Source organism: Meles meles, chromosome 17, assembly GCF_922984935.1.
Source record: "Meles meles chromosome 17, mMelMel3.1 paternal haplotype, whole genome shotgun sequence".
NCBI lineage: Eukaryota > Metazoa > Chordata > Mammalia > Carnivora > Mustelidae > Meles > Meles meles.
Window position 1 is genome coordinate 482237 of NC_060082.1, and position 13012 is coordinate 495248.

At 41.4% G+C, this 13012-nt stretch overlaps 1 protein-coding gene across 2 annotated transcripts in view; it reads right to left on the reverse strand.

Annotated features, from left to right (window-relative positions):
* Positions 1-13012, reverse strand: part of NUP210L (nucleoporin 210 like) — a 75667-nt gene that overhangs the window by 56850 nt on the left and 5805 nt on the right. For both annotated transcript variants that reach the window (XM_045982329.1, XM_045982328.1), the window contains exons 3-8: positions 10240-10371; positions 8450-8543; positions 7553-7703; positions 5954-6086; positions 4754-4912; positions 415-483 (exon numbers count right to left, since the gene is read on the reverse strand). In XM_045982329.1, coding sequence (XP_045838285.1) covers positions 415-483; positions 4754-4912; positions 5954-6086; positions 7553-7703; positions 8450-8543; positions 10240-10371 — 738 coding nt within the window. The remainder of the gene's footprint in view (positions 1-414; positions 484-4753; positions 4913-5953; positions 6087-7552; positions 7704-8449; positions 8544-10239; positions 10372-13012) is intronic.

Sequence of the window (13012 nt, forward strand, 5' to 3'; positions counted from 1 at the left end):
GTACCACACAGGTCTTCATATTTTTTCACAATGTTTCAAGATGTTTCACTCTTGCAGGCAGCAAGGAACCATAACGATGTGAGAAAACATGTCAAAGGAAAGTTAAATTTTGAAGGTTCAAGAAGTACCCTAGTTTCTAATGCACTCATTTTAATGATATAGTCAAAGCTATTCAGCTTTCTGAAAATCATTATCCAAAACACCTGAAACTCCAGGAACGCCTAGGTGGCTCTGTCGGCTGGGCGACTGATTCTTGCTTTCAGCTCAAGTCGTGATCTCAGGCTTGTGAGATTGAGCCCTGAGCTGGACTCTGAGCTGGGCATGGAGCCCACTTAAGATTCTCTCTTTCCCTCTCTATCTGCTCTTCTTTCCCCCAACTTTTCTCTAAAAATATATACATACATACATACATACCTAAAAATCCAGGCTCCACAACATATATGGTGCAATTTGGGAGTCCAGACACGGATCGCATATGGACATCTTAATTTTTGCTTAAGGAAATCATATGAATCAGAGTTGGGTGAAAAGACAAATGTGAGCTACTGAAGAAAAAAATAATAAATGCACAAACAGAAACAAACAAAAGTCCTATCTTTTATTATCCTTTGGAAAGCAAAAACTTGAATGTGTACATTTCTGAGAAAAGTCTGAGGAACTCAGTCATAATAGGAATCAGGTTTCTTGAATTTCAAATTTAAGGAAGATGGAATGATACAAAAAGATAACTCTCCATGCTTTTAGTATTCATTTAGCTGTAGAACTCTTTCTCCAAGTACATTCTTTTTTTTTTTTTAGATTTTTATTTATTTATTTGACAGACAGAGATCACAAGTAGGCAGAGAGGCGGGCAGAGAGAGAGAAGAGGAAGCAGGCTCCCCATGGAGCAGAGAGCCCGATGCAGGGCTCGATCCCAGGACCCCGGGATCATGACCTGAGTCGAAGGCAGAGGCTTTAACCCTCTGAGCCACCCAGGGCCCCTTCAAGTAAATTCTTACATGAGGGGCCCATCATGGAAAGCAGGACAAAGTGGCATCACTCTGGCTGTTGAAATGGATAGCGGTGATGACAGGGAGGGAGGGGAGTGACCTGCCATCCAGCCCAGCAATCTGCCTCAGGCTCTGCAGACAGTTTTAAAAGTTACTAGTTGACTTTCCATTATCTACAGTAAATCTTTATTACCAAATGTTTTCTCTTTGTCATGAAAGATACTGCTAGTCACTTAGACACCATATTACCCACTACCCCTTCAGTTAAATTCTAGCAAAAATACAAACTTAGTCTGTTATTGTCCTATCCAGAATCAGGAATATACTTCCTGGAATATGCTTCCCTCTCTAAAATATACCACACCCAAACGCTAAGAAAAAATATATAACTGAGATAACTGAACAGAAAACAATCATTCTAAGTACACTAATTTAGGAAGCGCAGTAATTCAGCCATGCACTAGATTACAATTTATCACTACTGTAATCCATTGTGATAATGGAAGTAAAATAGTATTTAATCCACTTGAGGGATCAAACTTTTAAAACTGCCTCAAAATCCAAATGAGCTACTGATATGCAAACAATTGACATGTCAATTAAAGATTACTTTTATCTAGTCATTAAAACAAATCTTTTAGAGACTGTACAGGCACCTCTGTGGCAATCTAGGTTTGGTTCTGATATGTACTCTAATGTAATGTTCATAAAATGTAAGAGCTAGAAGGAAATTCAAAGACACAACATTCCCTCCACTTTTGCAGACGAGGAAACAGATCTGGACAGATCGCTAAACTAATTCATTCCTCCGTTGTCAGAATAAGAGACCTTCCACCCAATCCTTCCATGTGTTCTGAAACTCATTTTCTTACCCCGCAGAAACCTTGCTCTATCATCCAATGACCCTCCTTTCTCCCACATCTGCGCTATCTTTCTGTTTACCTTACAGTCATGTTCAAGTTTCTCTTATCTCATAAAAGTTCTCACATCTTGGGGCACCCGGCTGGCTCAGTAGGTTAAGTGTCCAACTCTTGATTTCGGTTCAGGTCATGATTTCAGGGTCATGAGACTGAGCCCCGCTGTGTGGGCTCCGCACTTAGCGCAGTGTCCTGCTTAAGATTCTCTCCTTCTGTCCTCCCCCACCCAACTCATTCCCTCTCTCAAAATCTTAAAAACAAAAGAATTCCTCTTTTTCCATATGAACCTTAAAAGCTGGTCTTTGCTCCTCTTCTCATCTTAACTCTGTACTCTCAGTGATTTTTGTCTCCGACACCTTCAACTGTCACCTATCTGCAAACGGATCTCTCAGATCCCTCTTCATGCTGAGACTTTCTCCTCCAGATGCATAATAAATATACCCTTTGGGGGCGCCTGGGTGCCTGCCTTTGGCTCTGGTCATGATCCAGAAGTCCTAGGATCGAGCACCACCTTAGGCTCCCTGCTCAGTGGGCAGTCTGCTTCTCCCTCTCCCTTTATCTCTCCCCCCTCCTTCGTGCTTTCTAAGGCGCATGCTCTCTCTCAAATAAATAAAATAAAATCTTTTAAAAAATAAAAGTAAAATATCTGTTGGCATTTCTATCCCACAGGAACTTCAGGTTAACTTGTGAAAAAGTAAGCTAGTTTTCTTTTCCCTTAAACCTGCTGCTTCTCCTGTTCTCTGTGCAATCTCTAGAACAGTGCCACCAGTCGCCCTAAGCTAGGTGCTGGAAGAAACTACGAATAGCACCATCCATATCCTCAAGGAAGACATATAAATAGATAAGTATACTGCATTTTATTTATCTGACAGAGAGATAGAGATCACAAGCAGGCAGAGAGGCAGGCAGAGAGAGGGGGGAGCAGGCTCCCTGCTGAGCAGAAAGCCCGATGCAGGCTTCGATCCCAGGACCCTGAGATCATGACCCGAGCCGAAGTCAGAGGCTTTAAGCCACTGAGCCACCCAGGCGCCCAAGTATACTGTATTTTAATATCTACTACTTTGGAATAAATAACAATATGACCTGAGAATATTGGGGTGGGAGGTCATATAAGTCTGCCTGGGGAATTCAGGGAAGCACCGGACACACAGCTGGGGCTCAAATATTGAACGACTTAGTTAGTTTCCTACGTACTATTATATCTGTTGACCAATGTCCTGTGCACCTTACAATGACTAAAAAAACAAACAACTTTGGACCCAAAACCCTCCTTAATATGTTTTAGACAAGTAATATAAGGCGCTAATATGACTATACAAGCAATACTGAACTTTTCTAGCCTACTAGGTGCCACATAACTCCCTCCCTCCCCAACTCCCCCACCGCTCCTACTTTGCCCCTCTTCTCGGCACTTCCGTCCCACTGCCGTCTTCGCTCACCTTTAACCATGCCAGACACGCTCCGCCGCACCGCTCGGCAACTGCTCTCTCTACCCCCTGGAGCTCTTTCACCCAGGTGTCCGCATGACCCATCGTTGCAGGCTGCCTTTCACAGAAGCCTCCGTAACTACCCGGAGTAAACCAGCAGTCCACCTCTCCAGCACTCAGAACAATGCTGAGCATATTGTAGGAGTATAGTAAATATTTGCTAAATGAATTAATTTCTTTCAGATTCAAATATTCAAAAATAGGACATATTTCAAAATCAAACACTGAGAAATGGAGTCCAAATATTTCAATTTTGTTTAAATCTTCGTTCTGGGGCGCCTGGGTGGCTCAATCAGTAAAGCTGCTGCCTTCGGCTCAGGTCATGATCCCAGGTCCTGGGGTCGAGCTCCGCGTTGGGCTCCTTGCTCAGCGGGGAGCCTGCTTCTCCCTCTGCCTGCCTGTAGCTCTGCCTGTTTGTGCTCTCTCTGACAAATAAATAAATAAATACAATCTTTAAAAAATAAATAAAATAAACCTTCGTTCTGTTTTCTTTGACTATAACAGAGCTCTAAATCTCTCTCTTTGGGGCGCCTGGGTGGCTCAGTGGTTTAAGCCTCTGCCTTCTGCTCAGGTCATGATCTCAGGGTCCTGGGATTGAGCCCCGCGTCGGGCTCTCTGCTCAGTGGGGAGCCCGCTTCCTCCTCTCCCTCTGCCTGCCTCTCTGCCTACTTGTGACCTCTTCTCTGTCAAATAAATAAAATTAATTAATTAATTAATTAAAAAAAATAAATCTCTCTCTTTGTTCAGTCATTACAGTGCAGGTTTAGTGAATTTTTTTTTAAGATTTTTTTATTCATTTGACAGATCACAAGTAGGCAGAGAGGCAGATAGAGAGAGAGGAAGGGAAGCAGGCTCCCTGCTGAGCAGAGAGCCTGATGCGGGGCTCGATCCCAGGACCCTGGGAGCATGACCTGAGCAGAAGGCAGAGGCTTTAACCCACTGAGCCACCCAGGCACCCAGGTTTAGTGAATTTTTAAAAATTACTCTCAACTCAATTTAACAAAAATTAATTAAGCATCTACTTCACACAATACCACACCATCTTTTCTAAAATATTCATGTGGAAATGGGAACGAACAAATTAAACAAAATTCACAGAAGTTTCTTTAAGCTGCTTTTCCCAGTCTAATTATAATTTCACTGAGGTTGCAAATAAGCATCGAAGTCAACAGATGCCACATTCCAACTATTCTTTTCCTCACCTTCCCTTTGTTAGAAATTCTGACAATAATAATTTATAGTCCCTTGTTAAAAATAAAACTTATACAAAATAAGCATAATCTTAACAAACTACTTTACCAAGGAACATGTCTTGCATGCTCAGGGAAACAGACTGACAGCCAAAACTTGAAAAGGATACTTTTATGGACAAAGACAAGGTTGGTCTGGCCCAGTTGGACAGCAGTCACCATAGCTCTTTTTTCATCCAGTAAAGCCACTTTCCCAGGAAGAGACCAATTACATGCAACTCTGTCATCTTGCAATTCCAGTGTATAGTGTTCCAGGGGAAATCCCACCTCTGTAAGACATGAAAGATACTTTATAAATGTAACAAGAGCAGCCATTATAAGAGACCACAATGTATTGTTGGCTTATAAGAGGAAAATCAGGAAGCACGCCTAAGTAAGAGTATGATCGGAATCTACTTTCCTTCCCCCTATGATAAATGTTGACATTAGCCATTGGGGGGTTACTATATGAGTTGATCATTGATAGTGCTTGTGTTCTTAAAAACCAGCGAACTGAAAGTATTAAGAAGGATCCCACTGAGTAAGGAAGGAAAGGACTAAGGCTAATGGAGCCAAGGCACTTTATAAACTCAATGGGACTTCTAAGGTCAACAGAGTGTTAAGTTTTCAGTGAATGAACTGAGTTTCTCAAGAAACAACTTCTGCAAAGATCATTCAAGTCCCTTCTGGTAAAGTGTCCTCACTTGCCGTACAAAATCTAGTAAATATTTGGCTGTGGTTTTAACAGAGAATTTAGATGCCTATAGGCACCGGGCTAATCATTAGTCTGTTCAAGACATGGGGCCAATCTCTGCACAGTATTATCTCAAATATAGCAATTAAGGAATACTTTATCACAAAATCTAAAAACACAAAGAAGTATTTGTATATAATATATATATTAGATGTATTATAGATACATATAGAATATAGATACATATAGAATATATATATTAGATGTGTATATACATATATACATATACATATACATATATATATATATATATATATATATATATATATATATAAGATATAAGATGGAGTTGCTTCTTGGGGCGCCTGGTGGCTCAGTGGGTTAAAGTCTCTGCCTTCTGCTCAGGTCATGATCCCAGGATCCTGGGATCGAGCCCCTCATCAGGCTCTCTGCTCAGCAGGGAGCCTGCTTCCTCCTCTCTCTCTCTGCCTGCCTCTCTGCCTACTTGTGGTCTCTGTCTGCTAAATAAATAAATAAAATCTTAAAAAAAAAAAAAAAAAGATGGGAGTTGCTTCTCTTATTGTCAGCAGGAAGGATCTGGGAAATGTTCGTCTTAGGGAAAGATAAATCACCTTACCTGTCATTCTTCCCTGCACCATTTTTGCAACTCGGTATTTAATATATGCTCCTACTAAGAGATAGACATCATGCGATGGTATAAGAAATATATTCTCTAAAACTAGCAGACGTATCAATGCTGCTGCCACTTTCTAAAAGACAAAGGAAAAAAACAAGTTTCTATAAACAACGTTTCCCGAAGTTCATCTTCCTTGTTAAGTTTACTTCTTGGGGCACCTGGGTGGCTCAGGGCGTTAAAGCCTCTGCCTTCGGCTCAGGTCATGATCCCACAGTCCTGGGATCAAGCCCTGCATCAGGCTCTCTGCTCAACAGGGAGCCTGCTTTCCCCTCTCTCTCTGCCTGCCTCTCTGCCTACTTGTGATCTCTGTCTGTCAAATAAATAGGGGAGCCTGGGTGGTTCAGTGGGTTAAGCCCCTGCCTTCAGCTCAGGTCATGGTCTCAGGGTCCTGTGACAGAGCCCAGTCCTGAATCGTGCCCCACATCAGGCTCTCTGCTTCCCCCTCTCTCTCCGCCTGCCTCTCTGCCTGCTTGTGATCTCTCTCTCCCTGCCAAATAAATAAATAAAATCTAAAAAAAAATAATAAAATAAACTTTGAATGCAAAGGGAGCTGCTGTTCCTACAAAAAATTTAAACGTTTTGTAAAGAAGTCCAAAGCAAGCTGAAAAAATGTACAGCTATCGGGGCGCCTGGGTGGCTCAGTGGATTAAGCTGCTGCCTTCGGCTCAGGTCATGATCTCAGGGTCCTGGGATCGAGCCCCGCATCGGGCTCTCTGCTCCGCGGGGAGCCTGCTTCCTCCTCTCTCTCTGCCTGCCTCTCTGCCTACTTGTGATCTCTCTCTCCGTCAAATAAATAAATAAAATTTTTAAAAAATGTGCAGCTATCTTCTTAGGTGTAGGTGAGAAGTGTAAAAGATTATGAAAAAATCCTTGAAAAATATAGAATTCTGTACTCAAATTGCTTCACACACGTCTAATTTTTCACTTGACTATAAAATGAAATTAAAAATGAAAACAGGGACGCCTGGGTGGCTCAGTTGGTTAAGCGGCTGCCTTCGGCTCAGGTCATGATCCCAGCATCCTGGGATCGAGTCCCACATCGGGCTCCGTGCTCGGCAGGGAGCCTGCTTCTCTCTCTGTCTCTGCCTGCCTCTCTGTCTGCCTGTGCTCGCTCTTGCTCTCTCTCTCTCTCTGACAAATAAACAAATAAAAATCTTTTTAAAAAAATGAAAACAAAAAGAAGAAGAAAGTAGGAATAGCACTGGGGGTAAGCATGAGCACACATGTTTCTAAACCATGAGCTCGTGGCTGAGAAAACATCTTGGGCCCACACCAAAGGACGGGTGAACAAACTGCACGTACACATTGTAAGAGAAACACCAGGTGCATGTGTAATTGTAATTAGGTAGTATCAGGCTTAAAGAAGACAAGTATTTTTTAAGTCTACCTATTTCAAATGACTTTTCAAGTAAAGACCAACTATTGACCCAAATCATATCAGGTTAAAGGGCTTCTATTATAAGCAAATACAAGGAATAATATTTTCCACAGACAAGGCCCTTAAATGAGGTTTGAAAGTTTGTGGCACAAACTTTTTACCTTATAAAATGGCTCATAAATTCGAACTTTTACAACAGCAGCACCAGTTCTGATCCCAGACACCAAAATCATATCTCCTTGTTTCTCTTCTTTTTCCATCTCAGCGATGTACGCTGGGGGGGAGTACTCGGCTTCAGAGTATTTCAGAATCCTTAAGAGATAAAATAAAGTTTGTTCCTGGTGTAATCAAGTACTGAGTCATCTTCCAAAAGGCCCTAAGAGACTTCAGTTTCTTCAATGTCTATATATTGTAAAAAGTCCTAAATTTTGTTTTGCATGGGCTCTTGAGTGTCTTAGTCAATTAAGCATCTGTCTTCAGCTCAGGTCGTGACCCCAGGGCTGGGATCCAGTCCCACATCAGGCTCCCTGGTCTGCTTCTCTCTCTCCCCTTGCTCCTCCCCCCTGCTCATGCTCTTTCTCTGCCAAATAAATAAAATCTTCTTTAAAAAATCTGTTTTCCATAAGGATTAGATAGAACGAAAGTATTTAATGTGCTTCTGACTAAAACTGTTATGGGACTAAAACCTGGGACTGTCTGAGAGCTATTTCTTAGTACTAAAGACAAAATTTCATGCTGTCATCCACTCCCTGTCCCCCAGCATGTGCAGAGAGCATAAATAACGAGCCTGCCAGAGGATGCACCTGGCTCAAACAACTGTACAGCCCTGAGCTCATGAATTCCTCTGGAGTGGGTCACATCAACCAATCATAAAAGGACCTGCACCCACACCATATGTCATTCTATCAAAGACATTTCCTCCTGGTAAATTTATCTGTTCCCCCAAAGTCCAGACAGCAGGATTATCAAAGCCCACGCAGATAGTTGCTCTTCAGTGTGCCACCCAAGGGCAGATGTCTCCTTCAAAATGAGATGGTTTATGTTGGTTTCAATGTTACCTAATTTTGCTAGACAATTCTTCTCTTGCTGATTCGTTATCCTGGGCGATGCTCCACTCAAACATCATCCCTGCCAAACTACTAAAAGTATTTCCTATAAAGTAAGCCAAAAGGAGACAGGACAGAATCACATATTCAAAAACATTCAAGTATCTTTACCTAGAAAGAGAAACCTAACTAGAAAATTATATTTAGGCCTCCTTCATTAACAAATAGAAGCACTACCATTAGTGAATTTAAAACACATAAACCAGGAAGATGCCTACACAAACAATAAAACTACTGTTGCTACACAAACTTTCTGAATGTAGAAAAGACTCAAGCTGATTAACTTCTGGCTCTTTATCTCTTTCTGTACCCTTCTACATAAAGGTCACCGCACAGTCCACTTCAGGGATGACAGGCATCCCTAAATCCTGGTCCCTTCAATATAAATTTTTATAAAAACTAGATTCCAGAATACTTCTAATATTTATTTTTCAAATTTAAAAATTATTATTTACGGGGCCCCTGGGTGGCTCAGTGGTTTAAGCCTCTGCCTTCGGCTCAGGTCATGATCTCAGGGTCCTGGGATCGAGCCCCGCATCGGGCTTTCTGCTCAGTGGGGAGCGTGTTTCTCCCTTTCTCTCTGCCTGCCTCTCTGCCTACTTGTGACCTCTCTCTCTGTCAAATAAATAAATAAAATATTTAAAAAAAATTATTATTTACAATAGTTTACAAAGAAAGTGGCAATAAATTTTTTTTTTAAGATTTTTTATTTTTATTTATTTGATAGAGATCACAAGTAGGCAGAGAGGCACGCAGAGAGAGAGAGGGGGAAGCAGGCTCCCTGCTGAGCAGGGATCCCGATGCGGGGCTCGATCCCAGGACCCTGGGATCATGACCTGAGCCGAAGGCAGAGGCAAACTTAAATGTTTTAAATATCACACTACACATTTATATAGTGTACTAAAAGCAATTTAAAATCAGTCTCAAGAAAAATAAAATCAGGGCACCTGGTGGCTCAGTTTTAAGCTTCTGCCTTCAGCTCAGGTCATGATCCCAGGGTCCTGGGATTAAGCCGCACATTAGGATCCAGACGCACACTGGGCTCCCTGCTCATCAGGAAGCCTGCTTCTCCCTCTCCCACCTCCCTGCTTGTCTTCCTCCTTTCGCTATCTCTCTGTCAAATAAATAAATAAAAATCTTTAAAAAAAAGAAAATCATAAAACTTTTCATAGGTTTACACATAATTCCCCTGGCCTACAGAAAGTGGACTGATCAAAACAGAGCTAGTAATCAATTGCAAACAAATGTTCTTAATGGCTGATCTAGGGACCATCAGCAGAAGCTCAGTGACTAAATCCAGATATTTACAAAAACATCTGAGATAACCAATAATTAAATATAAGCAGAAAAATTTTATGAAAGTATGTAGCTAATACATTGAACCATACTCATAATTATCAGTTCCTCGTGTACATGAACCTCATATAAAAAAATAAATACTGGGGCGCCTGGGTGGCTCAGTGGCTTGGCCTTCTACCTTCAACTCAGGTCATGATCTCAGGGTCCTGGGATCGAGCCCCACATCGGGATATCTGCTTAGCGGGAGCCTACTTCCCCCTCTCTCTGTCTGCCTCTCTGCCTACTTTAGTGATTTCTCTGACAAGTAAATAAATATTTTTTAAATAAATAAATACGATTTCTCACCTAATTTTATCTCTCAAGTTGCTTTTTTCCCCCAGTACTAAACACAAAGGAGTATTACTTTATTTTAGGTAATTTTGTTGAATCATCTAAGTCCTTACCTTCAGCATCCAATGCCCTCACCATCAGTTCCAGTGGTGAATCATCTACATAGAGTTCCCGGGTACGAGATATAATTTCAATTCTGTCTATCACGTCAACCTTAACATCACAGCGCAGTTCATGGTCCGTCACTATGATGAACCCAAAAACTCAGAATTTAGTTCAATAGGTCATGAATCTATTAAATGTCTCAAACACGCAAACCCTTATTCTATATTATAAAAAAGGTTTTCACAGTTGCTTTCAACCTGTGGAAGAAAGGAGCGTAATGACAAAATACCAAAGTCTCTGTTTATTTTTTTTTAATATTTTATTAATTTGACAGAGAGAAATCACAACTAGGCAGAGAGGCAGGCAGAGAGAGAGGAGGAAGCAGGTTCCTTGCAGAGCAGAGAGCCCGATGCAGGGCTCGATCCCAGGACCCTGAGATCATGACCTGAGCCGAAGGCAGAGGCTTTAACCCACTGAGCCACCCAGGCGCCCCCCAAAGTCTCTGTTTATAAGAGACAACAGACCAGTCGTTCTCAAGCACTGACCTATAATGATATTTTCATTCATCCATGGAAAAATGAGAAAGGTAAGAATCCTAACAGAAGAGTAATAAAATTAAATGTCTTCCGTTTGAAGGAATGTATCTCAAGGGCGCCCGGCAGGCTCAGTCAGTGAAACATGAAACTCTTGATCTTGGGATTGTGAGTTTTAGCACCACGTGGGGTGCAGAGATTACTTAAAAATAAAATCTAAAAAAAAAATAACAGGGGCGCCTGGGTGGCTCAGTGGGTTAAGCCTCTGCCTTCGGCTCAGGTCACGACCTCAGGGCCTGGGATCCAGCCCCGCATTGGGCTCTCTGCTTCCCCCTCTCACTGCCTGCCTCTCTGCCTACTTGTGATCTCTGTCAAATAGATAAATAAAATCTTAAAAAAAATAAATGAATACACTTTATTATTATATTCTATCTGAGCTTTGAAGTATTGAAGTTTTTTCCTTTATGAAATTATGGCATTAGATTTGTTTAAATGTATTTGTCTCAGAAAGCAAAGGGTGCTACCATATGTCAGTCATGCCAATAAATCTCTCTCTGAGGTTAAAAGCCTGGAATAATGTATTAGACCAACCAGAGTTCTGGTCAATATAACCACAGTGAACTTCAGAAACATAAACAGTACAGAATGAAATGAGGATGAAATAAAAATTGTTTCATACTATCTTTTAACAATATCCCCACCTCTTGTATCTGCCGTGTGTAGAGGACTGCCTACATAGCTGTCTCATTCTGCTGTTATAACTGTTATTTTTTACTTTCAGCTTCATGTACAAGAAACAAAAGCAAAGCAACCACCACTACAATACCCAACATTACCAGTGGACAGCGGCGGTGAACTCTGTCCCTAGCTGGGGATCCGCTTTCATGGAATTCTTAAATCAAAGGAAATGTTAATCAGATATTATAGGCAAGTGCCCCTCAAAAAAGGCCAAGGATGGGGCGCCTGGGTGGCTCAGTGGGTTAAAGCCTCTGCCTTTGGCTCAGGTCATGATCCCAGGGTCCTGGGATCGAGTCCCGCATGAGGCTCTCTGCTCAGCGGGGAGCCTGCTTCCCTCCCTCTCTCTCTGCCTGCCTGTCTACTTGTGATCTCTGTCAAATAAATAAAATCTTTAAATATATATATATATGAAAAGCCTTGTGCATGCAATGACTACCCATCTGACTACTTCAACAGCTATAAGCTTTTCAATACACGGCCATTGACTATAAGGGAAAAAAAATTCCCTCATATGAATTACAGGTAAATTTAGAGTGACTAACAGAAATATTATACCTTCAACTTACCTTTTTTTCTTTTTTAGTTTTTTGTTTGTTTGTTTTGTTTGTTTTTTACCTTTTTTTTAAAATAGCAATCTTTTTTAGTTTTTTGTTGTTGTTGTTGTTTTTGCTTTTTGACAAGGAGAGGTAAGGGGAAGGGCGGAAGAAGAGAGAGAAAATCTTAAGCAGGCTCCACGCCCACAGTGCAGAGCCTGACATGGGGCTCGATCTCACAATCCCGAGACCATGACCTGACCTGAGCCAAAATCAAGAGTTAGACACTTAAACAACTGAGCAATCCAGGTGCCCAACTTACCTTTTTAAAGATAAAAATGAATAATTTCATTAAATAATAATGGAAAATAAATAATATAGCGAATATTCTTAACTACACATCCATATTACCTCAGATCCACACAGGAGCAAGGCAATAAAGGCAAGAAAATGAATGAAATAGACAGGACAAGAGTTGACCCAGGGCCATGAAGAAGGAAGAATAGAAAAATAAGAGAATGTATGAAACCAGTATTGCAAGAATCAAGGGGATGCAGAGCTGGGAGCAGAAGTGGCAAATATTTCCTGCCTTCCCTGATTCTTGTATTTATCCTAGTTTCCATATCATCTCCTCTTGTTTATACAATTATAATCCACGGTAGCAACTAAGCAACCTGTAAGAATTTACGGAACATCAACCATATGCTGAACACACCACACCAAGTACTGCTCACTCTATATTCCTCTCATCCCACACCAAAACCTTCCGGTTATCCAAACCCTTTCTTCATCCTTCATGTGAGCTAAAATCATGCCTTCGTCTCCGAACTCCACCATTTGTCCTTTACCTAAGGCTAAGAATCCAGATTTCCAACTAGAAAAGGGGCACATTCATGTATTCAGTCTGCCTCTGAAAAGTGGCTACCTCTTGGAGAAATGAGGTTAGAGGCTTACTTTCCACTCTATACCCTTTTATA